This window comes from Rhopilema esculentum, chromosome 5 (assembly GCF_057945365.1).
Source record: "Rhopilema esculentum isolate cy_ngs chromosome 5, ASM5794536v1, whole genome shotgun sequence".
Taxonomy (NCBI): Eukaryota; Metazoa; Cnidaria; class Scyphozoa; order Rhizostomeae; family Rhizostomatidae; genus Rhopilema; species Rhopilema esculentum.
The window spans coordinates 11,420,828-11,447,315 of record NC_142819.1 but is presented as its reverse complement, the minus strand read 5'-3'; the positions used below and the strand labels follow the sequence as shown (position 1 = coordinate 11,447,315).

The window sequence follows — 26,488 nt, the reverse complement described above, 5'->3', positions numbered from 1 at the left end:
TGCAGTGTCAGGAAGGTAGATTCATAACAAATATGATATTTCCATTTCAAAATTCCTAAACAGCTCTTTATGAACTTCAGAGGTGACATTTCTGCGTGGCAACAAAGCTCTTCTTGTAGCCCTGCGAAATCTTCGATTGCCCTGCGAAATCGATTATTTTTTAGATTGGGGGGGGGGTGTCACACCCCCCACACCCCCCCCCCCCGGTATTTTCGCCCCTGTGCTATAGCCGTATAAAAGACACAATGTAAAGAAAGCTTACTCGAGCACTGCTATGCTACAATAAACACAAACTCCACAGTTGTGCAACCTGTGCCCAAAAAACAAAAGGCGTACCCTGTCACATATTAAACGTGATTAAATTTCATTTAATAAAGCTTTCTATTCTCTGGTACAGGCGTGTCATAATTTGTAGCGGAGAAGGAAGAGGAAAGTAGAACCGGAAATTACAAAAATAAACAGAAGATGATTATTGTTCAATAAAAGACTTTATTTTCGAAAAAGTATTCGTCGTCATACTTTAAAATTACTTTAGTCATTCAGACAATCGAATGTTGAAGACTCATTTCAGAACGCGCGGGTTGGCCTAGAGGCAGCAGTGTCAGAAGCAAGTTTCTTAGAGAAGGAAGGTTGTGGACAAGAATGAACATCCCTCAGTGCAAGGAGGTGGAACAGTTAAGGTAATGTCTTTCCGAGAGTTTGAACTGCTCTTCTAATGATTTCAATGTTCAACTTAAATTTTCATGCTTTTTTCGTTCAATTTCAATTCTACCCAAGATGGCCTTTTAGTTGTAACATTAACAGGCCAAAAAACATTGTGTTACAAAAAAGAATCTAATTACCTAAAAAGGTCTAAAAAAGCGAGAAATTTAAAATGAAGCTAATCATGAACAAACGTAGGGGTATATCACATATCACATCCACCTAAGCATATGCCTTATGAGTTTTGTTGTTGAGCATTGAAAGTTGGTTGCTCATCCTGACTAACTTCTTAATGGCACAGATGTAGAGGGCACTGAGAACAGTCTCAATTGAACTCTGAATTTCCAGGTTCTGAGTCAAGTTTTTTACCAACTAAAATATGGCCAAGCAGCATATTCTTTGAAGATATTAAAAACAAACTAAATTTGCCTCAAAGGACCTTCTGTTCAAGTGTTCAAGTGCCAATGGCTCTTAATGTATCCCTGATAATCAAGTGTAGAAATGAAAAAGTAACATATACACATTTCAAACTTGATAAGGAGTCCACAATAAGTCAAACTCCTGCTATATTGACTGTTTTCTGGTTTCCTTGGGTTTTATTATTTGCTTTATGTACAGACATAACCCACAACTATCGGTGCACCTCATTTATGTGCTTATGTCTTCATTTAAAGGCACAGTGTGCTTTAAATGGAACTTAACTGCTTTATATACAGACATAACCTAGATATGTGAAATAACTAAATTATTTGATCAAATTTATAACCCCCTTCCACAAATAAGTCTGCTTAAGTAGAATAACATCAGCAAGGTCAAGTCACCCAGAATTATTGCTTACTTTTCCATTCTTAATGTGCAATTACATCTTTTAGAATAATGCGAGCTTTGTAAATTTTCCATCGCTACTCTTTTTGAGTTTTATACCATGTTATGCCCACTTTGGCAGCATTAGGAAGCAAAATTTAACTTTAAGGTGTAGACCTTGATAAGTCAGACACATTTTTCTTTCCTTTAAAGTTCAGTTTGTTGTTTCTCAACCGTATATATCATAAATAACAACTTTGTCACATATTCAATTTCTTTCAGCTGGTTTCATCCAAATTTAAACCGTCATCATGCTGAGGCCCTTTTGATACAAAATGGGCAAGATGGGAGTTACTTGTTAAGACAAAGCACAACAAACAAAGGAGAATATTCATTATCAGTGAGATGTGCTAACTCAGCAAAACATTTCCAAATTGGGTGGGATGGCAGCCACTTTACATTTGGAATGGGGAGATTTTCAAGTTTGAAGGATTTTGTGGAACATTTTGAGAACAAGCCTTTGATTGGTGGTGAATCAGGTGAAAAACCTTTTTTCAAATTTTTGTCTGAAAAGAATTTGTTAGCAGTTTGCTTGATAGATATTAATGCAATAGGTCTGCAGAAGTATAGCGCCATTTTTGTGAAGCCATTTGGTGGCAGATTAAAGTTTAAAGATTAAAGTATAACTTCAAAACATTCGCAACACTTCAAATTTAAATTTTGAGAAAAGCATCAATTTAATGTGCTAAAAATGTAAATGTATTATAGAACATCTCAAAGCTTTGAAACTTTTGTAAATATTTTGCAGCAAGTTTTTTAAATATTGCATGAAGAATTTGAAAACATTCCCAAAGATTAAATTTAGGTTTCTGAGATCCCAGATGATTATTACTTGCCTTAAATTTTAAGGAAAGTGAAATCTTTACATCTTTTTGACGAGAACCTGTCAACGCCATTGAGGCTTGCATGTCACACATTATGGTTCTTTCATCAAGGCTAATGAGTTGTTCTTGAGCAATTTACAGCATTATGTGTCCTCTAAACAACATTGCAAAGGATGGATCTAGAGACTAGTGACAGGTTCTATTGATGGATTACTGTTACAACATGTTATGAATCTGCCTTCAAAATAAGGCTGGTTGCAGTTCAAAAAGCATATGACCAAGATTTTTAAGAAATTCCTTGACCACCCTAAAGATCACAATGGGCAAAAAATTTGAAAACTATATTCATAACTATGATTTTTTAGGGGGTTTTTTTAAGAAGAAATATTGAAATACATTTTAAGGCTTTTACTTTGTATTATGTATTTTTGATGAGTTGCATTTTTTTTCTTTCAAACAGGGCCCTTATTGATAACAATACTCATAGTATTGACAAGATTTTGCCCTGTATAAATATTCCTCTTATTATTATTATTATTATTATTATTATTATTATAAGGAACTGAGCCCTGCCTATAAACGTGTTACCTTTGTTAACCTTTCTATGAGTGCCCTTGGCATTCTCGGAACCTCATCTACCTCTCTCTCTGACATGCTACACCAAATTAATTTTGACTCAAATCAAACTAAATCCATCTTGATGAAACTCATGAACATTTCTATCCGCTGCACCTACTATATCTTCTGTCGTCGAAACAAACCATGGCTAAGCCCCGAACTAATTGACTTTTAAATATTGTAATGCAGATAAGCCAATTATACGATGCCTGTAAAAGCGAGTCGTATAATTGTAAATTTAAAATGTATTCAATGAAAATGAGATGTTTAAAAAAAATTATTATTATTATGATAACATTATTATTATTATTATTATTATTATTATATTCAAACATCTGACTGTGAATTCTGTCTTCTTCCAGAAACACTTCTACACGTTGTTGCTGGATGCAAAGTGTACCTTGACCAAGGACGCTATACTTGGCATCATAATTCTGCATTAAACTTTCTAGCCACTTCCTTCCAAGCAATAAATGGGTCTTCTCTCTACGCAGGTTTACCAGGCTTTCTTTCCCCTTCTATCATAACTGGAGATCAACTACGCCCTGACTTACTTCTCAAAACTAAGGAAAACTGTCTGTACGTTTTAGAGCTAACCATAGGCTTTGAAACAAATCTCAACTGCAATGCTGTCAGAAAGTCAGGGAAATATGCCACCCTCGTATCTGACTTAAAACGTCAGTTTGAGTCAGTCTCGTTTGTCAATCTTTCCATCAGTTCACTTGGTATTTTTGGCGACTCCTGCAGCTCATTCATCGACATGTGTGACTCTTTGTCCATTGATCATCAACAGAAACGCTACCTCATCTCCAAACTTACAAGCATCTCCATTCGCACCACATACTATATATTCTGCTGTAGAAACAAAACTTGGACTAATCCAGAGCTACACCCCTTTTAACATTTTTTTTTCTTTTTTTTTTTTTTCTCATTACTACGATGTAATAGTTTTTATTTTGTAAACACAGGCTAGCCAATTACAAATTACCTTGTAATAGTGAGATTTGTAATTGTAGTTTTAACAGGAATTCAAAATGAAAAGTTTCCATAACAGTCACAAAAATTAACAGTTTTCAGCACCCTAGTAAAAGTTAGGTATCTCTATGATCATCTCAATCAATTCAAACTTGTGCAAAGACTATTTCAAATACATTATATATATCCTAGTACACGATTTTGTATAGTTATATATACCCAACAGAAATACATGATTATTGCCATTTTCAGGGTATAAAAACAATTGAGATACAGGCCCATGCGCCTATAAATGAAAAAAGGTTTTTAACAGTAAAATTGCATGAGTAATGTTTAACAATAGAAACTGGATATTTTAACATTTATTCAATGTCAACTTCCTCAGGACCTGAATTTTTTCAATGATCATTAATTTTTCATTCAGCTATTTTTCATCAATATTGCAGTTATCATATAAATTTTTACCTAAAGGACAATTTAAAAAAATAGATAATGCGAGAAATGTAATTGAGGAAGAATTAGACATTGTCAAAGATAAAGGACATAGCCATATCGCTTTCTTGTGTTTTTTCATCTTTCTTGCAAAAACTGTTAAGGTTATGTTCCTCTTATAAGCACACTGTGCCTTTAAATGCTGATATAAGCGCATGTGTCTTTAACTGAGGTGTGCCTATAACAGGGTAATAGGGTAGCTAAAAATCTTATCGTCATAGCTCATTGGTTGATTTTGTTGTAAAGTATAATAATATCAAGAATGTTCTTGCATTTCATACTTTTATTGATATATCTTGATAAATTTCCCGTTATTTCTGCTGAAAATGCTTCTACAACTTTTATATAACTATTTGAATTTTTGTTAGCAATAAAATTTGGTAAGAGTGCTGCCATTTTGTGGTGGGTGGTGCAATGCTCACTAAGTGTACATTGTATATTATTAAGCTGTATGTGTTAATGTTTATAAATATATATTATCTATTCAAATGGAAATAAAGCTATTAGTTTATAAATATCCATACCCAAAACATTTCGTCACCTTTCATCACTATTTTCGTAGGTGTGCTCACCCTACTGAAGCATCCTTATCCAAGAGATGTCCAAGAGCCAGTTCAATATGAAACAATAAGGGTTCATGCTGAATGGGGAAATAGGCCTAGCTCAGGCAGCAATGCAGGCAGAACAGATCTTTCAGTAAGTGGATTAGTTAAGCTTCCAAATAAATAATTGGCAGTCTGAAGAAAGGGCTACAGCTTGCCAAGCAGAAATCAAAGTCTAAAACGGACCTGATCATAACAAATTTTTAGGTGGGCAGTGAATTGTCTACTTATTTGTGTCAAGCCGGCAGTTTTTATAAAATCTATGCAAGTTAGAAAAAAGTTTTTGTACAAAAGGTTTCAAAACAAATATATGTATTATGTATGATGCATATTCAGTTACTAAATAAAAAGTCTGAGGAAAGGAGAGAAAGAACCTTTGAATGTTTCATCAATTTAAAAAATGAAGAAATCCTTTTTGTTATGCTTCTCAGAAAAGACACAATTGAATGTCGCTTATCATGATAACGTTTATTTAAACTTCTATTAACTCTCACAGATCAATTCAAAGGAAGGATATTTAACAAAACTTGGAGGAAGAGTAAAGGTCAGTAATTTTGTTATCATAGCAAATTGATGTGAAGGGGAAGCATCTTTTTTGGCAGAACATTTAACTTTTTTCTTGGATGAAATTAACATTCCTCAATAAAGTGTATTGTTCCCTCCTTAGGGGTTTTCATTGCACCCTGTGTATTTGGGGATTTGTAAGCATATGGCTTTGTATTTTCTAGACAGTATAGGTAGAGCAAAAACTTGATTTTTTAGTTTCGAATTTTTTTTATATGAATTTCTTCATGATCCTTGTTCCAGATCTTTGAATATTTAATACTTTTTCAGAACTGGAAAGCAAGGTGGTTCGTCTTAGTAAAAAATGAGTTGCGATACTATAGAACAAAAGGGGTGAGTTGTTCTGCTTTAGTTTGAAAAATATAGAACAAAATAAGATTCTTGCCTTGTGCAGAGTTTATTCTCATTTGGTGGTATCCGAAAAAGTGGCACACCATTCTGACTAATACCTGATTCTGGCTTCCTTCGAGTTTACTTTTTGCATGTCCTTGTGATACTGTCAAGAATGTAAAACAATTCCTCAATACTATATATTGTTTCTTTTCAGATATAAAGAATCCCAGATATAAAACTTCATTATATGTTTGATCTTTTTCAGGATGAGACTCCTATACGCACATTAGACTTATCAAAATGCGAAGGAATCAAAGAAGATTCTAGTTCAGGAAAAGCGAACTGTTTTCAGTGAGTGAGTTCGTTTTATTCATAGGCACTTCATTTACCTTTTTCTAATCCAATTCCTCAGGATTTCTGTTGCCAATGTTTTGCCTCTGCCTTTAGAAAAGTTCCACAATGCCAATCATTTAACGATTTTTTCCATTAGATTGTCACTGGTGACCAAGAAAGTCTTGTTTTAGGACTTTAACATCAATTTATGCGATTGAATTATCAATGTTCTCTTTTTTACTTGTGCTCATAAGAATTCACATTTGCTGTAATATAGGCAATGATATTACAGAGCTTGGAACTGGAAGTCTTTCCCAAAATAGATAGTCTATGATGTCACCAAGTAGTCTTAGCACTGGATAATTCTATGTTTTTATGCATCATCTGAATGCTCCCAGTTGTGCCTCACCTGAATCTTCAGATTCATTTATTACAAGCAAAAAGCCCTTTATCAGGCCTTGGAGACCAATCAAGATAAAATTTCACAGTGTCAGATCATGACAAGTTAAACTGTTATGAAAAATATACATATGAACAGTAGAATTAAGATGCTGAAAGAATGAATAACTCTGACTACGGATGTCCTTGAAACAAATATAAAAGCAAAGCAAAGTATATTATGGAAACACACATTGGCAAAATTTGGAAATGTGGACCTATGGAATATGAGAGATAACTTGAAACTTAGTGTACCATGACCATGGACAGGAAGAAAATGAAAGTCGTTTAGACAGCACTACCATGAAACTTACTACCTGAGTGAGTGAAGAACCAAGCCTGAGGCCAAGGGAGATATACTGGGGAGGGGGCGCTAAAGCCACAAACTGTAACATAGTGAATAAACCCAACAATATTATTCTTCTCTAACTCCACTTAGAGGGGGGGCTTAGCTCCCTTCTGGTCTAGGGTCTGTGAAGAATATTAAAATAAGTATCAAAACTCAACAACACTTGCTATTAAATAGCACTGTAGACACTTAATGCAAACAGTTTATCTTTATGCCACAGTACCCAAAGCAGGGCTCAACATGACTTGTGTATAGAGTTTGCAAAGTTTCATTCTGTTTTAAAAAACCGACTGCCCTGAAAAGACCTTGGTAGAAACTACATTGACTTCCTCTTTCCAATCCAAAGAGGCCACCGATTTTCAGTTGTTTGTCTATTTAACTATTTCGAGCAAATTGTTTCTGTTTTGTTTGTTCAAGTCTTCTTTTTGATTCTTGAAAATGGTGTCTCTGCTTGTTGAAATTAACATGGGATGAGTATTTAAAGGATCTAAAGAAAATGTTTTCGACTTTATAGCATATAATGTCGATTTGCTATTGCCATCTTTCGGGTTTATGTAACATCATGATTTTAGGTCGTATTCGTTTTTCGATTTGGCCAATGCCTTCAAAAAAATTAGGATACTGGTCTATTGATGTTAGTTTTCATGCTCTTCGTGACACTTAATTTTGATCGATATAGTGATATGACAATTCTCGTTTTCAAGATTAGAATCTTTTGTGATACTATCTTGGACGTGAGGTTTTCTTGTCTCGTTTTGACATCATTGTGGAATGCTTAATCCGATGGTGTTTTAGAGTTTCAACTTACCCAATACCTAGAACAATGGCTAGTTTTTTAAAAGGTTATTAGAATCAAGTTCCGAATATTTCATGTTATTTGCAGTTCATTCTCACGTACTGCTCGGTCCATTGTACGTGTACATCAATTCAAGAATGAGCTATATATGAAATAGTTTTCCCACAAATGGCACCCACAAAGATCACTTCTCTTTGTCATTAGGAACACAACAACAGCATGTCCCAAGCCTACCTCACAAGTCATAAAAGCAATTAATACTATATGATAAAGCCCTTTAATTACCTACAAATTAATCTAAAAAATTTTGTCGGACTTCTGTACTTCCAAAGTTAAAAGTTCAAACTTGCCTAGTCATTTTGTAAAGCATTGTAGTAGGAATGACAGGGAGGAGTTGCACCACTGTCATTGTCGAATTTCCATTGCTCTGAAACACAGGCAGAATTGAAATGACGATCGGTCGCAACACAGGCAGTGGCTCACTAACACTTTGTTTGATGCTGATAACTGCTTCATTCCAAACTCATAACACCATCAAAGCTTCCTTGCATGCCAGCAAGCAGTTATGGAAGTATTGGCTGATCTGCGGGGACGATTTATGTGGTTTTTCAGCTCAAGAACATTTTGACCTCGTTCAACATCAAAAAGGTCTTGGGCCTAAGTCAAGATCAAAGTCCGAATATCACCGTACACGGATAGCTTATTACGCAGGGAAAGGATACCAAACCTTTCAGCTTGTATTTGACTCAAAACTCATCTTGGCTGAACACATAGAATTAAACCCAGGCCCAACGAAGAATCCATGCAGCGTTTGTAGCAGAGCGGTAGCTGAAAATCATCGAAGATTAATATGTAATGGTTGCATACAAAGGTGTCATATCAAAAGCGGTGACATAAGTAGCAGAGAATACCTAGAATATCAAAAGCAAGTAAATTTCAAATTGACTTGTCCTGCTTGCTTAGACAAACAAGAAATAAATAATAAATAAATAATATTTGATGATATTGATGATAATTATTGGATGATCGAGTCAATTTACAGAAACATTGCCGAGAGCAGCCTTCCCAAGAGAAAAGCAAAAATCAGAAAGAATTCACTACCATAGATTGACTCAAAGATCAGAATGTTGATGAACCAACGCTAATTGCAGTTAAAAGAGTACAGGCACACTAAAGACAAAACAGACAAGGATAGATACAAACATCTAAGAAACAATGTAAATAAAGAATTAAGTATAGCTGAGGAAAACATTGGAAAAACCTACTAGAGGATTGTGATAAACAGGGAAGTAACTTCTGGAAAATTATCAAACAGATAACTTTCAAGGATCAGAAACAGAAAAGGATTGGCCCAATTAAAAACGATGAGTAAGAGCTGGTTTATGATGATACTGAAAAGTCAGGGGCCATGAATAAATATTTCTCAACGATAGGAGAAGAGCTGGCTAAAGTTTTCCAAGGAAATAACAGTCAACCGCAAGGAACTGGTGAAATTGAAACCGTTTAACAAATTAAGTCTATAAATTTTGATGGCCGTCAAAGCCTATGGACATGATGAAATTACAACCAGAGAAATGAAATTTATAGGAAGTGAACTCAGTTTTGGGCTCTTTATGTTGAGCAATCTAAGTTTAGCGCAAACAAAATACCCAAGCATCTGGAAGATTGGAAAAGTAAAAACAACTCACAAAAATGGAAATAGGACAGAAAGAGAAAACAAGCGACCTCTGACAATGTTAAGCATTCCCAGTAAACTGATAGAATCGTATATATCACTTGACAAACATCTTGAAGATACCATACATCAGAACCAATGGGCGTACAAAAAGGGACTTTCCACCGAATCTCTCCTTTTGTACCTCACAGAACACTGGAAGCAATTCTTAGACCAGAGTAAAATCATAAGAGTCATACTGATAGGCTTCGCAAAGCGTTCGATTCAATAGACCACAAGATTCTTTTTGAAAAAATGAAAAACATTAGAATCAGCGACGATTTGCTAGCTTGGTTTCAGAATTATAGCTATGGAAGAAAGCAATTCGTAGAAATCAATAACAAAGGATCGTCAATGAGAAATATAAAGTATGGAGTGCCTCAAGGATCATTGTTGGGTCCAAGATTATTCTCCATCCACGTCAACGACCTACCAACATCAATTTCATCGGCAGAAGTTCACATGTATGCAGACGATACCACTGCTTTTGAAGTTGGTGATAGTGTAGATGAAGTCGTACAAAAGCTACGTGAAGCTTTGTCCCAGATGAATAATTGGTGTTCTCAAAACAAATTTACAGTGAATGCAAAGAAGAGCAAAGCAATGTTGATAACAACCAAAAAATTCATTGGCCCACTCTTACCAGTACAAATGGGGAGAATACCTAGACTTTACAACTTCAGAAAAGGTGTTAGGAGTCACTATTGACGATAGAATGAGCTGGAAAGTACATTCCGATAAGGTGGCAAAATCGATGAGCTCAAAAGTCTGCATGCTCTAAAGATTAAAGTACTTACCATCACAGGTATTAGAAGACATTTATTACAAAACAATAATTCCAGCCGCCACCTACTGTATATCTGTATGGGGAAGCTGCTCCAAAACTAACCTCTCAAAAATAGAGAAGCAGCATATCAGAGCAGCCAAAATTATCTACAGGTTACCAAGACACGTTGAAAATGAACATGATCTTGCAGCAGTAAAATGGCAGTCTTTCATATATTCACAAGAGAAGGGTCGCGATCAAAATGCATAAAGTCATGTTCGATGTATGTATGTATGTATGTATGTATGCATGTATGTATGTATGTATGTATGTATGTATGTTATTATGTATGTATGTATGTATGTATGTATGAAGAATTGGACAGTTTAAGAGCTCTTCCTTTTGATATACACAGTCTTCCAATCTTTTGTATTATGGCCAATTGTTTTGGAAACATGATAAGGGGATGTTCTCTCTTAGCAATTATAGACATGATAATTTATTTCAGGATTACGATGCCCAACAGAACTTACCATATTTATGCAAGTTCGTCATCAGAAAAAGAAGAATGGGTGGAAATTTTGAAATGGAAACTGGTAAGTCTTTGTATCGGCTGTTTTGGCAATCCTTTACATCACCAGAAATTTCGGTGGGATTTATTTTCCGTGAAGGAGGACAACCGAAAATTAATCCTACCGATTTTTTTTAAAACCGAAATTTTTTTCTTACCGAAATTTTCAAACGCTAGGAAAATTTCGTTTTCCACCGATTGACTTTCAAAATAACGAAAACAATTTTTCTGGTTCTCATTTGTTATCAACAAATAAGATATCCAGCTCATCTTCACTTGCTTCTCTTTCGCTCTCCACATTCACGAAATTTGAGTTCTCTGTGGGCTGAACTGATTGGCATTTGACGCTTTATGATTTCTCTCAATTATTTCTTACTAACGTTCCAGTGCTTTTATGGACGCCTCAATTTTTAACTCACGATCGATTAGAATTTCTATTCCCCTCGTTGCTATTGGCGATCGAAAATATGGCGAACTGTAAAAGCTTCCAATTAACTTCCTCCATGGGTTGGAAATGAAATAAAAAGGACGTCCTCTAAATAAGAATTTATGACATTCTTGCCTACAAATCAGTTTCATTTATTTGATTGACTTCAAAATATTCGATTATTTGTGTCTTTCATGATTGCGTTCCAGATATGATCGTAGTTTTTCCTACGAAAATTAATCTACCGAAATTTTTGGCACCGAATTTTTCGGTACTTAATGTATTCGTTATTTCTTGTTAGGGCTGTTTTGTAATGAACGGCGCTTTTCGAAAGAGAGCGACATATATCAAAGAGCGGCGTTTATTAGAGGAAATACGGTATGGCCAAAAGTCATTTGCGTTTTGTGAAGCCAACGCATCGGAAAAGAAATCAGTCTCTTCGATTCGGTCATTCAAAACAAAAGCTTTAAACTGAGGCCCTGTTCACGCGATACCGGATTCATTTCATATCGATTCACTGACCCAGTCCGATAACAATATTAAGATCTGTTCATGGATCACCTTTCATATCGGATAGGCCTTCTGTTCACACGATGACGCTTGAATCCGATACGCTCCGTATCGTTTTTGCGGAGTCAAACCATTCCGCTGTGGAAGTGGATTGGAATCATATCGGATAACTTTTGATCTCGTGTGAATACATGAATCTGATACGGTTTCGCTCCGGAACCTCGGTTTCGAAAAGGCAGCTCCTTTTCGGGGTTTACTCATTCCAGAAAATTTAGGCAAAATTAGATGGGGTCTGAAATGTGTTGTGAATGAACGCAGGGGTCAAAATTTTTGTAAAACTTTCTTAAATGCTATGTCAAAAATAATATTCTATGTCAAAAATTAGAGCACTATCTTAAAATTAGAGGTTCAAGTCTTACCTTTCAAAACGCCAACAGTACTGTAGTATAAATGGATTTGTATCTGAACTAATGGACATCGATATTGGAGTAGTTCTAGGGTCATGTTTAGGGCCATCTCCACGGTAGCAATTATCATACTAGTCTCTCCTTACTAAAATCTTTGAATGGTTGAAGGGCGATAAATTGTCACTAAATGTTGTAATGCTAAAATAAAGGCAATGACTATCTCAACAAAACAAAAGCAAAAGCAGCTAGCTAATAATAATGAAGCATTATCTTTACAGGAAGAACGAATAGATACTCTAAGGTCCTTAATAGTGGGGGGGGGGTCTTAATAGTGGGGGGTGGGTCTTAATAGTGGGGGGGGGTCAGAAATTTTTCAAAGAATAAATAAGCGGGGGGGTCTTAGTAAGTGGGGGGGGGGTCGGAAATGTGAAAATCTGAAAAATCACGTGATAATTCTTTTTGGGGTCATGACAATTATCGCCATGTAATAATGAATTGTTGCATTACTGAAATGAGCAGGCTAATTATTATTGTGTACATCAGTCAGGCCTATGTAAATTTTTCCAGATGTTATACTACTTTTCTAAGTTAAAACATTTGTACAATGCAACCTCTTCATTTAAGAGAAACTTTACATAAATTTCACATCTGAAAGAACAAAGGACAAATGAAATAAGGGATATGAATGACTGCATATAAAAATTAATAAACTGGAGGGTCTAAATAAGCTCCGGTGGAGTCAGAAAAAAATCGAAAAAATAATAAGCGCCCCCCCTTCTATTAAGGACCTTAGAGTAGTGTCAAAACTGCCAGATATCATGGAATACAATTAGACAACAACCTTGACTGAAAAGGTCACATCAGTCTCTATCAACAAAAATTGGCCTCTCAAAACCTGTCAAAACATTTGCTTCTAACGCAGGACACTCTAAAAGACACTTTATATTGGTATTGTTGAGTTCCACTTTAAATACTGTTGCTCAGTTTGGGGAAAATGTGGTGCGACCTGCAAGAACTATTTGTACAAACTTCAAAATCGAGCAGCCAGTATAATTGATGGCCGCTTTGATGCTGATGCTAGAACACTGATAACAATTTTTAAACTTAAATCAATCCAAGATTTGAGCAATGCTAATAGGCCCTAGCTAGAATATATGATGGACTAGCGCCAGAATATTTATGGGACTTATTTATAATAATTCCGAAAGTCATTTGCGGGTTCTTCGCAAAACCAGTACAGATTACAACTAACTAACTAAACATCAAAAATTGTCAAAATGCTCTTCTTTTAGAGGCCTACAGGCATGGAATGCTCTTCCAGTCGAAATTAAACAGGCATCTTCCCTGCAGGTCTTCTGAACCAAAATTAAATAAAACTTATTTAACATTTTTATGTAGATTGTACATTTATTTTGTATATCTTTAAGGTAATATGATGAATTAGCTTTGTTTTTATTTGTATTATTGTAAATTAAATGGAGGGCCCCTTGTAAACGAGCATTTGCTGAAGGGCTACGCTCCCTAAATTATTTGAAAATGGAATAAAATAAAATACACAACAATTATACTTATGAAGGACGCCGTTTCGCTACCCCCCCCCCCCTCGCTGTTTTTATTGATGAACTTATTAAAATTCATGTAGTCATAACCTTTAACTTTATTTTACTTGGTGAAAGTTTCAAATATTAGCAATATGTTAAGGTCATTTATTTTTCTCTTTCAGCAACATCTGAAATAGGGAATCATAATTTCAAGAACCATAACACTGCGATTATACCAAAGTTTCACTGAATGTGTATAATTACTCAGACGTGCTAACCTAGTAATAAAATCTTCGTTTGATACTATTACGGGCTAATTCTTCTCCAATTCTGGACTCCTTTAACAGTAATCACTAAATTTTGGGGACCAAATTCTGCATTTCTTTGACCTTGTATATTTTGCATTACCTTTCGAAGCAGTATATGACGTCATGTTTGCCTATATCTGACCTAAATAATGACTGTTATTTTCTAATTCATTTCAGTCAACCGAAAATAACACCATTTATTTAGTAGCTAATTAAAATTACTTACAAGAGTCTTTCGAACAGTACTACAAGTCAGTTTAGCATTTTTTTTGTAATACAACACTATTGTAACCTTCTTAAAGACTCTACTCTCTTTCTTTCTCCTGGGACTAAATGAATTCAGTTTGTAGTTTTTGCAAGAAAAATCAGTGTTGAAGTGGGTTTGTCCTTTCAGATTTGTTTCAGTCACCTGACTGCATGTTTATTGACTGTATCCAATGCAGAGTCACTTACACCTGTTTTTAGCATGCCTTTCAATAGTATCAAAAATTGACCTAATTAACCAGATGTCTATGTTTTTTCGCATATGTAATTATCTTAATCATTATCAGCTATACAATAATCTCAGTAATCAAACGAGAGATGCATATAGATGAAGGACAATGAGCGGATTCGGTTGATCTTCCGTTTTGACTTGAGTATTAACCATTCAGTAGGCAAACACAAATTTAACGTAACACGAATATGTTTAATGTTTGTAAATGTTATGATGTAAACAGAAGCACGGAAAAAATTCTGATAAGTTTACATATTCTATTATTTACATTGTCTATTATATGACGTAATATTTTAGGGTTTGTCTTCGACTAAAACAGATTAATAGTTTTTTATTTCGACTTTTGCTATAAAAAATGGCTCTTGAAGCTATGCGTGTCTCTGTTTTCTCAACAGTTCTCTTGTGGGGACGAGTTGAGGTTGCTCGCTTCCTTGCCAAATTATTTGCACTGATCAAGAAGACAGTAAAACCATCAGTCTTCACGGTACCGCTCCGATGAATGTGACCCCCTAAAATGCGTTGTTGCCTGAGCCCTGTGACGCAATTCATCGAAATAGGAATGTTTCATCGCATCCCTTGCTGTCAATCTGTCATTTGGGTCGTAGCTCAAGAGTTTCTCTAGCAAATCTATGAACCTGCGGTCTGTCTCGATCTTTGAAGACGCATGTTCCTTCAAACAGGACAAGCAATAAATTAGTAAAATTATAATAATATCAGAGAAGACTATGATGATCCAAAAACAGTTAATAATTGCATGACAAAAATGCCCTTACCCGCAGATGCTTGCAATTGTCTTTCACATAAATGCCATCAGGACTCGTTTGATCCCATTCTAACCTTCCCTTTCGAAAGTATTTGGCTTTCCTAAAAATGACATGATTTACACTTAGAGACCGTTCTTGAAATAATATAAACTATCAGAGCATGTTTAAAAGTTAAAACAGTTTTTTATTTAAAATGCTCATCAAAATTTTACTATAAAAACTATAAACAATAAACAAAAGAGATACTATATCATCATTCAACTACCAAAAAGATGCAGAATGCTGTTGCAATATGAGGATTTCCAATTATTAGCTCTGTAGGCAGCAAAGTTTCATTTAGTGTATCAATCCCCAGTGCCAATGGGCGCGCAGAATAATAAAAAAAATATTTTAAGAAAAAAATAAAAATTACTTAGTTTTACGAGTCATCTCGGATGGGATCGGTCCAAAAGTTGCTTCCATCATTGCTAAATGTTCCCGGTTGTCATGTGTCTGTAAAAATGAAACGATTAAGAATTTAGACTGACCTGATCAAAACAACTTGGAAGAAAAGACGCCTAAGGAAAATTACCCTAAAACTGTAAAAAGAAGAACAAGACGTAAACTGACAGAAAGTAATGCAAAGATAAATGAGCAGAATCAGAGGTGAAATAAGATGACAGCCCACAATATGGCAAAGGGTAGTACCCAGTAAATCTATTAAGCAAGTAACTATTCGAACTAAAAGACAAATAAGTCAAAATTTTGTTTAAATGTTGATTTTTATGAGAGCAACTGTGCCGTTTGAATGTACTGCCAGGAACGAAAGGTGTTTCTGCAAAAAGGCAGAAAACTGATAAATATCCTACCTGAAAAAGGGTATTGCCGGTGTACAACTCGAACATTATGCAACCAATGCTCCAAATGTCACATGGAAATGACCAGCCTAGCTCTGTCAAACAAATTGTTGTAAAAACACCCAAGATAAACTTTTGAGTCAAACATTGATTTAGCCAAAAAAACATTAACAACATAAGCAACATGAACAGGAAAAGAGAATTTTAGTGACAAAAATAAATTTGCTTGCATGATGTAGCTATCTGTATATAGTAGAAATTAAAATTACAAAAGACAAAGTTTTATTGCTTGACTTGTTGCCAAAATTCATTCATTGTTAACAAAAACTGATTATTTCCACTTGATAACGAGCTAGGCTCGAAACGTCGTCATTCATTTAAAAAAAATTCTCCTGGTACAATTTACTTACATTGATCGTTATTATAGCTTTATATTGTACCGCACGCAATATAGTATATTTATGGAATCTTTATGATTATTGAACTGTTCATGTACCATGGCTCATTCAATGTCAAAAAGAGACATCAAAGACAGAAAATTGCAGTGTAACAGCTTTTCTGTTCAAAACAAGTAGAGCAACCTTAAATTTGTCAATGTATGCAGAATTTTCCAAAATCAGCTATACTTGTGTTTTTAAATTTAATCTACTAGACATAATCAGAAAAAAAAGTATATACAGAATTTTGTTCTCCTTGAATTTTGAAGAGAAAAGTATATATATAATACTTATGAAATATTTCAAGTCGGAAACTTACCTAGGACAACTTCAGGTGCACGGTAATGCCTGGTGGAAACAATTGTGCTATGGTGTTCCCAGTCAAACGTAGCAGAACCAAAATCTATTAGTTTTATTTCGCTGTTCCTAAGGATTTTCAATTCTTGTTGCTACAAACATAAGAGTTTAAAACAATGTATACATACGTTTGGCAAGAGACAATAAGAACGGATAATCATATTGGCAATCATAATCATAAGTAAAATTAAATAAAGTTGATATCTTTTGCAAATCTTGTAACAGCAGTTGAAAAACTGCTTCAAATGTTTAGACAAAAATATTGGTTCTTTTCAGACTCACCATGTTTTTGTTCCAATAAACATCATAACCAGAGTCAACAAACAGCATATTTTCTGGCTTTAGATCAGTGTGTGTTAATTTTATACTGTGTAAAACTGCAAGAGATGATAATATTACTTCACTATGGCCTGATATACAAAAGCAAGGATAAAAACAATATGAATTTAGGAGGGCAATATGATTTGCCTCCAATAAACTTTGGCTTTCAAAAGCTTGCCTAAGAAAATATTTATATGCTATCTTGTCAATTCATTATCTTAAAAATAAAAAACTCAAAGGAATGGAATCCAAAAACAATACTGATGAAAGAGATTGTAAAGGAGTCTAGGACTGTATAGGAGTCTAGGATTGTAAAGGAAGAAACAAGCCATGTATCACAACATAAAACTTACATTTAACAGCTGAAATAAGTTGATGTGAAATATGCATAACTTGATGCATTGGGTACTTTTGATAATTGTTTTCCTTCTGCAAAACAAACAAATATATAAATGCATTAGTACAGATAAAGATAGCACACATTTGATGTTAGACAGAATTAAATACAGTTCAGTTCAGTTCAGTTCATTTTCAGTTTCATTTATTCATTTTTAAATTCCACTACATACAAAAACTCTCTTAACTAGAACTTACAATAATAAATAACTACATATAAATTAATAAGACAATAACAAACATAAAGGGATAAAGATACAAAACGCCAGAGGATTTGTATGAAGGGGAATTCTTAAGGAGGAACTCTCTCAATGACTAAGCTTATCAAGAAGAGAGCACCTCCTCTTTTCAGATAAAATTTAAGAAACTCTAGGTAAATATTGACCATCAATAATCTGATTCAATAGTTATGCTCAAACAGGTAAGTTTTCAGTTTCTGGCAAAACATCTTGATTGATGGTGACCTTCTTATTTCTACAGGAATGTCATTCCAGCATTTTTGCTCCATAGTAACATACTGAACTTAGACCACATTGACTGGTGTTATACAAATAGTACAAATGAAGAAAAAACACAAAAACATGGACAGTGCCAAAACCAGTTGTCTAATTGCCAAAGATAACCTGTTCTAAAGACTATCTCTGACTTCACTCGACCTAGCCCTTCCTTTTCCACGCCACCTTATTTGTTTTACATAATTAACCACCCCATATGTATATACTTTTCCAATAGATTTTTAGTTAGTTAGTTTTCATTTCGCTGAAGTAAAGACATACAAAAAAACAGCAGATTTGTTTTCTTTGTGTCAATGGCTTAAGGCAGTGAAATCACAATTCAAGATCATAAGGATAAAGATTTGGGAGATCGTACAATTACAATTATTTTTATTAATAGTTCATTATCCATGCACAGGCACAATTTGAGCTATTAAAATACAACAAATCAAGCATAAAATTCATTGGAGGTGCTTTTAACTTATATACAATGGGAACAGTTTCAAATTCAAAATATGGAAAGCATTCTTACCATGAAATCAAATACACTTTTTCCAAGCCTTTCAAACCCAAGACAAATGTGGCCATGATACTCGAACCATGTTTGCAACTTTATACAAAGACTGCAAAAAGACATCATCAATGTAGAAAAAAACAAGAATATTTGTGTAATTGCTTGGCACATTAGCAAAGTGCTAGAACTGCCATTCAAGCAGTGCAGTGAACACCTGTATTAGAAACATTTATTGGTCTCTAAAATTTTTTTCTAAAAATTTTAAAATTGCAGATTCAACTGTGCAAATTGTAAACAAAAATTCCTTGTTGGATACAATCACTGTCTGTTTCAACATCTATTTCATTTTTCCCTTCATTGTTGTAATCATAAGACAATAAAGCTTTCTTTGCAGACAAGCTATAGTCGAGGTGTATCCAATTGCTTCTTTCTGTTGATGGCAGATTTTGCAACATACTAATATGACACATCTTTTGCCCTTTATCTTTATTAACGGAATTCAACTCCATTCAAATCTTTAATTAACTTTTGACATGGTGATTAGATGAAAACTTGGTACATGCAAAAAGGCCTGTAAAATGCAATACAAATCAATATATGAATGGCTGTTTGCCATTGAAGGCAGGCTAAAATTATCCACCCTAGGTACTTGTGATCTCAGTGATTGAAGGCTGTTTGCAACTCACTATATAGAATGTCAAAAAGAAACAGACATCCATAAAGATTAAAAACCATTAATTACATACAGTCTGTAATTTTCAGATCTGATTCCTTGAATTATAATTTACACAACAAAAACTCACAGAAATTATTGAACTAGCAAAAGAAAATAGCAATAATACTTCTTACAAGTGTTCGCTGTATCAGTAGTTGAAAATATACTTAAAATTCAAATATACCTCTCATCATTTGGATCTTTTTGTGCAATCTTCTCTAATACTTTTATCTCAAGTTTTGCAGCTTCCCTGGAAAAAATTCAAAAAACTTTAAGACAGTTGCATGTTTTATAAGCCCTTAGTAGAATGTGAAAACCAGACGTTTTTAAAAAGAGTCATAAAAAATTTCACATCGACTCACCTGTACTTGTCTACATTTTTTATTATTTTCAATGCAATGACCCTTTCACGCTTCCTACAAGAAAATTATATAACATGGATTTGAAAACACATCAAATTTACATTATCAAATATTTTAATGAAATGTACTTAATATTATAAACATATTTGCCTTTAATCACAGAGAAGTTTGGCAACTTTAGGAATGTTCATTTCTAGGTATATGTTGCATAGTGCGTCACATTTTGGGAAATGTCTGCATTATACTTTCAATTACTAGTGATTGGAAATAGTTATATGAAGATTTCAAAACCCAAATTTTATTGGTGATGCAATAGAGTTCTTAAGTGGTGACATTTTCCTAATTAATACTCTTATCAAGATGCCATAAATAACTAATACACAAAATCAGTCAAATGCATTACAAATTGGCTGAGATATGCCCACAAGTGCACATGTTCTTTCCCTCTCAAACCTCTGTAATTCAGTCCATGTTTGTTACTTTATTAACAGAGCCAAAAAAACAGTGCAAACCAAATAGGGAATAAAATTTTTCTAGCCACAACTTTACTACATCAGCAATCTGATTCAACACATTTGATTCAAAAATTCTGGAATCAAAGTTGTCTCTGATTGGTTTAAATCGTTTAATCATTGATCAAGCTCAGCAGTGCGAGAATTTCACAGTACTCAATTCCAAACCCGATTAAATCACAGTTTGCAAATGCGAGCAACTGAAAGTTGCGTTAGAGCATAGTTGGAGTAAAATTTTTCTAGAGTAAAATTTTTCTTTAACATGTTTTTGCAAAAAAGTGGAGGGGCTATGGCCCCTGCTAGCCCAATGGCTGCACGGTGCCTGGTTTTGCCTTCCTATGTTTTTGTTGTTTTGGCCGTTTCTGCAACAGTATTGAATATATCAGCAATCATAGCCACGAAACATTTAGTGTTCAAGTTAGCTGCACGAAAAGTCGAGGCACGCCATTGAAACAAACAAGCACATATTTTGGTTGACGAGGCACGTCCGTGACTGTAGGCACATTAAATTAATGCCTAGATGGTACTCTCAGTTCTTTTCCACTGACTGTTAGTTTGAGCTTTTCAGACACCGATTCTGATACAATTAGTTGTTCATTGTTTCTTGAGAACAACTTAAATATCAATTTTGATTTGTTATACACAATGGAAGAGCTGGAACAGGAAGCCATAGCTTTGTAAGCATACACAAGTGATCAAAACAAGGTTGTGACACAGCAAGGATACAATCAGACTCACAGAAATGGGATCATGGTATGCATTTAATATTGTTCAATCTTAAGAAATTCTTACTGTAGATTTAGATGCAGTTATTACTTCTAAGTATGCAAGCTGGCTAGTAAATTCACATTATAACTTTTATCAACGCGTGACCATGACTAAGGTCTCTCCTGCTTGCTGGACGTGTCAGGATGAAATTTTTAGTCTTTATGATGTCATCCTCTTTGTTATGATACATTTTGTGGATTATTTTATTTAAAAGGTAGAAATGCTCAAGTATTTGATCTAAAATGTATCACATACATCCAACATGTTAACAGATGACATGCATCAAAGGGTTTGAAAAACATGATTGTTCTTTATAATTATTTGATACATCTGTACCAAAATTCTTTCTTGTTCCAAGTTGAATGACAATTGTGAGACAGCCTTCACTTTACTTGGTGTTCTAACTGCTATGCTGTTTGCTTGGGTTAAACCAAAGCAATGTTGCCTGCCACCACGGAGAACAGAAGCATTTAAACCAAAGCTGATTTAATCATTTGTTGAAAAAGAATGCAGAGAGCAAAGGCATTGCAAACACATCCGATTTTCGGGAGCTGAGTGATGCAGAGCCATCTTGGATACAACAAAGCTCTGTTATCCTTCACGCTTCATTGGAAGACATACAAAATTCATGACGAACAAGAGCCACACATTGTGACGTCAGAATGTCACCAAATTGATTTGGCTCTTGTGGTTTTTTTCTCGGAAAGGGGAAAGGGGCATCGGAATTTTGCAAAAAAAATACTTTGCCATAATACATGCACCAGATATTAACTTTTTAGTCAATAAAAAAAATGTTTTGGCTGGAGAGGCCCTTTAAACACCCAAGAACCGGAAAGCGTTTTTGAGTTAGAATTCAAAGCATTTCATTTACTTTCAATGAACACTAATTTCCATGCTGTTAGCCAATCAAACTGACTTAGAGTAATATCAACAACACATAACCATCCATAGGCAATTCATTAAAAACAAAACTGCAAGATTACCTGTCATAACATTTGAGACATTTACCAAAGGTTCCTTCCCCAAGGGTTCCTTGAATTTCATCTAAAATAAATAAAAGCCATACTTGTTCAATAGATGAAATTATGTATAGATTGAGGTGTCAATTAAATTCAAATAACTTTGTACATAATTCTGGATATTCTATAGGTTGCCATTTTAAAGCTATGATTTTCTTTGATTAAAAACTAATCTCTGCCCCTGAAAAATAATTGCATTATCTCTTTTCTGCCCATCAACTGGGAACAACCATTATGATGTTGTTTGTTTGTGGCAATTGCCAGATTAAAATTCCAAAAAAATTTATGATGAACCAAAATGGTCCTTTGGTGCATCTACAACCATTTTGTGTGGCTATTTCCTACACATCTTTATAGATGGGTGAATCATTAACCGACGACATCTCACATTCACTTTAAGACTGATTTCTGACACATTGGTTGAGTTAGAAAAACTAACTATCAAAATGGAACTGTTGTTAATTTGTGACACCTAAGGAAATCTGGTTCAGACAAGCAGATATAAAGGCTTAAAGAAATACTGCTCAAGTACATCTATTCACGAGCCAGTCTCCATGGTGATAGATAAGGTGTCCATCTTCATCATCTCTTACACTGGAGTTTCTGCTTGAGTAGTGACTATCATGGTGGCTATGTGAATGTCCCCTTTCATCATAACTGTGATGTCCGTTCCTGTGTGTCTCCTCTTTTCTCTGTTTTCATCATTCATTCCCAAATTCAATCAAATTCATTTTTCAATTTCAGCATGAGGCCAACCGCAATATTTTCAATCATCCGAGCACATACAGGTATATAACAAAAACCATAGCAAAATCTCATGAGTGTCAGGTATTTAAAGAGTGACATTCTGCATGTAAGATATTATAAAGGTGCTGAAAAAATGAAAAAATACTGCAGAGTACCCAACCTAATAATAAGTATGGTAGTCTCTTATGGTCTGCATGAGAAATCATAGGTTGATACTTGAGCCCTTAGAATATATTAGAATGACTTAAACATTTAATTCTAATAGAATTATTATTCTAAGGGACTTAAACTAGATGTTATAATCAGAAGAACAATTATGTAGTAGATACGCTTAAAACTGCAAAAAGAAGAAATAACACTGTACACAATAGACACAGTTGCTCTAGCAACAAAAGAAAAATACTGGGTATTATATATCTTTGCAAATCAACACAACATCACACAGAATATTGTGCTGTTGTACAACATTTAATATTTGGTAAATCCTCTAATCAGTGGCCTAGCTCTGTATGACAGTGATATAAACTATGTACATTTGTTGATATTGTCTCTTTGTTCTGCTTCTACATAAAATTTGTCAGGGATTTAAGAAGTCTAAATCAAACATACAGACTCCTAACTTCTTAAAAAAGAAAGCAAAATCAAAATTAGATGGTTATATGTTAAAATTTTTCATTGCGCTATTTATAATTTGATAAAATTTGAAATCTGATGACATTTGGCTTTTATCACTCAAATTTGATAAAAACTGAAAAAAAGCCAAAATGTGCACCCTATACTCTGGGCATATGAAGAAGGACAGGGGATATCAAGAATAATAGATACGCATGCTGGATGGTTTAAGGACAGGGGATAGGAAGAGTCTCTAGTTGATGAAACAGATTGATAGTTCAGGTAGAAAAACCAAACTGGGGCGGATAGTTTGTCAAATCTTTGGGAGGCAAGCCTATTGTTTTAATAAGATGACATCACATCTTCCTATTGTTTTAGACCAAAAGACCATTGTCAACCAAAGTAGTATTGTGGAGGGGGGGCAACCACCTCCCCCCTAAGTGTCTGTTACTGAAACCAAAGACCAGGGGAGGGGTAAAGGGTTCCATCTGTACTAACATGCCTATGGTTATCTAATGTTCTAACATATGATTTCTCAAACATGGACCTAAAAGAGTTTGCCAAAGAAACAGAGTATCTTTATTCCTGAAACCCTTGCAGTATTCCTGAAACCCTTGCATTCATTTAGCAGGGCATTTCAGCATAATTTCAAGATTCCATATTCAGATGGTGTTAAATTTATACTTTAAATAGAACTGTGTCATGCCACACACCATGCAGGTGCAGACTAAATGTTTATGGCAAGCAGAATGACATAGCAAAATGTCATCACTCAAAATCTCCCTAATTAAAAATATTTGTAGTGGGATGTTTTCAACTCAAGGATGTTGATGTAGCTATCAAGTGCTTTATCTAATGCTCAAAAACATATTGCTTTATGTGAACATATTATAAACTTTTAAAAAGGTTTTGAATCAGCCTTAATAATTTTAGCACCTGTCTTAGATTACACTAGGTAGTTTCTTGAATTAAGATATCCCAGAACGAAGTTAAAGCATCAAAGAACATTAAAAATCATTTAATACTGTATATATTAGTCTGGAATTGTGATTTTGATGATGACAATAATGCTGAACATGTGAGGGCAGTAGAAAAATAGCTCTGTTTTAATCAAATATAAAAACATTGGAAATTAATCAAATATTGGAAATAAACTGCCCAGAAACCTCCAAAAGTTTGTTCCATGTCATTTTTGCATTCTATTCATAAACGTTTGGATTCTTAGTTTTTGGGAAAATTTCATATCTTATCATTTGTTTGTTTGACTGTCAGGGAACTAAATTGAAAATGGAACCATATAACATTAATTAGCAATACTTTTCTATAGTAGGCTATCTTTCCATGAGAATTCATTTGTTTATCTTTTACCTGGCAAAAACTTTATAAAGAATTCTTTCATGTATGTCGTAGACGTAATAAGACTTAATAGTCAGCATTATTGCAAGGTACCTTCTAATTTTTATAAAAAATTTAGTCTAATTCACCGTTCTGGGTCGATATCATCGTGTCTACATCTCGGTATCTACAACTTTTCTCAAAAATTGACTTCAGATTTGAAATCTTCATCTTAAAATCAGTATATATAAAGTGCTGTTTGGACCGTTCGGTTGCGAGTTACTTTGTTTTGAATATTTAGTTATTTCTTTAGATTTGACTGGAATTTGCTGCTGTAGTGAAAAAATTTCACTATAGCAACAAATTCCATTTAAATATATAGGAAAAGCTAAATTTTGAAAAGGGGGTAATTCACTCCCTGACGTCCCGAACAACATGAAATTTCCAGTAATGACTAATTTGAACATGAAGATTCCGATTCTGTGATCCACTTTTGGCAAATACAAAGATAAAAAATTGCCCAGAATGTGGATCTCGGCGGTGATTGTTCAACATCATTTTTTCAGTCCACAATTGATTGCAAAGAGCTTAAATTTAGTACTTTTTCACTTTAACAAAAATTCAAAGAAAAACGGTACCTAGGTAAAAACTTCAATAAGGTAAAAGCCCTTGCTGCTAAATATTTCGTTTCAAACTGAAAGCACGAGGTTGGGATTTTAGGCCAAAATTATTTTGTCAACGAATCTGTATGTTAAATTAAAAACTCACCGCACAAGCATCATGAAATTGCTTCAAACGCAGTTTTCGATCATCAGATCTTCGCCTTGTTCTGGTCCCAGATGAACCTCGAAAATACCTCTCCCTTTTCTCCCTTCTTCTGGATCTGCTACGACTGCGGTAATCCTTTCGCCGTAGGGGACGTCCACTGCGCCCATAGTCTCGCCTATACTCGGCTTCACCACTGGAGTGCCTTCTATGAAAATCGCGATACATTGCCGTAGGCATCTGAACTACCCAAAAACAGATGCCTTAACAAAATATAATAACTTTGGCTGACCCTACTTCACTGCCAACAACGACTTTTTCTTTACCATATAAACTCTGCTGTCGGCTTGCACAACAAACGCCTCAGCACACAATTGCGATGCCCAATCAAATCTGTTTGCTCCTAGCATGTGATATCAACAAAATCACATGACTAGACCCAATCTTCCTCAAAACTCTGTTCGTATATTTTAATAAAACAAAAGCGTTTGGAGATTCCATTGTTACGTGAGTTTTCATTTCTTCTTCCTGAATTTTTACTACCGTAAAAATTCACCCTCAATTGCATGCTTTGTGCTAAACAAAAAAGATAATTGTATTGCATTAGCCAATCATTTTCACGACACATTATTTTAAAAAAGATTAAAATGAGCAAATGAAAACTGTGCAAAACGTCCGGTGCCAAAAATTTCGGTAGATAAATTTTCGGTTGAAAGAATTTCGGTCAATTTTTGAAGTTTCGGTGAATAAAGAAATAAAGCACTTTCTGTTTGTTATTTCAATCTTCAACGAAAAATAGTATTAGGCAGGGCTATGGCTGTGAAAATCTGATTGCTCACCTAACCGAGATGGTCTTGATGGTTTTATATACTTTCGAGTATGGAGATTCAGAATCCAAGATGGG

General features: G+C 34.5%; 2 protein-coding genes across 3 annotated transcripts; one reads left to right on the top strand and one right to left on the bottom strand.

The window, feature by feature from the left end:
* The first annotated feature begins 264 nt into the window (after positions 1-264).
* On the top strand, positions 265-15,001 carry LOC135690098 (dual adapter for phosphotyrosine and 3-phosphotyrosine and 3-phosphoinositide). 2 transcript variants are annotated; one of them, XR_010516578.2, is made up of 8 exons: positions 265-680; positions 1,789-2,045; positions 5,038-5,171; positions 5,574-5,621; positions 5,912-5,974; positions 6,240-6,329; positions 10,879-10,966; positions 14,009-15,001. XR_010516578.2 is itself a non-coding variant. In XM_065207561.2 (8 exons), the coding sequence occupies exons 1-8, from the start codon at positions 643-645 to the stop codon at positions 14,021-14,023; spliced, it is 729 nt and encodes a 242-aa protein (XP_065063633.1). In that variant the 5' UTR covers positions 266-642; the 3' UTR covers positions 14,024-15,001. The 2 variants fall into 2 exon arrangements, 1 of the variants encoding a protein (XP_065063633.1); XM_065207561.2 differs by having other exon boundaries at positions 266-680; positions 6,240-6,325.
* Positions 14,818-25,958, bottom strand: LOC135690097 (dual specificity protein kinase CLK2). The gene is made up of 13 exons (XM_065207560.2): positions 25,588-25,958; positions 22,658-22,817; positions 22,090-22,150; positions 19,827-19,880; positions 19,649-19,714; positions 18,768-18,858; positions 17,699-17,774; positions 17,307-17,401; positions 16,987-17,116; positions 16,243-16,325; positions 15,807-15,886; positions 15,404-15,494; positions 14,818-15,300 (listed from the first exon to the last, which is right to left on the bottom strand). Exons 1-13 carry the CDS (start codon positions 25,822-25,824, stop codon positions 15,103-15,105), a joined length of 1,422 nt encoding a protein of 473 aa, XP_065063632.2. The 5' UTR covers positions 25,825-25,958; the 3' UTR covers positions 14,818-15,102.
* Positions 25,959-26,488: the final 530 nt, after the last annotated feature.

Excerpts from the sequence above, each read along its gene's own strand:
- LOC135690097 (XM_065207560.2), bottom strand. The coding sequence starts at position 25,824 with ATGCCTACGGCAATGTATCGCGATTTTCATAGAAGGCACTCCAGTGGT. Across the intron at positions 19,715-19,826 it reads AAAAATGTAGACAAGTACAG|GGAAGCTGCAAAACTTGAGA; the intron begins GTGAGTCGATGT and ends AATTTTTTCCAG. Across the intron at positions 17,402-17,698 it reads ACTTATTTCAGCTGTTAAAT|TTTTACACAGTATAAAATTA; the intron begins GTAAGTTTTATG and ends CATCTCTTGCAG.
- LOC135690098 (XM_065207561.2), top strand. The coding sequence starts at position 643 with ATGAACATCCCTCAGTGCAAGGAGGTGGAACAGTTAAG. Across the intron at positions 2,046-5,037 it reads TTTGATTGGTGGTGAATCAG|GTGTGCTCACCCTACTGAAG; the intron begins GTGAAAAACCTT and ends CTATTTTCGTAG. Across the intron at positions 5,172-5,573 it reads CAGGCAGAACAGATCTTTCA|ATCAATTCAAAGGAAGGATA; the intron begins GTAAGTGGATTA and ends TAACTCTCACAG.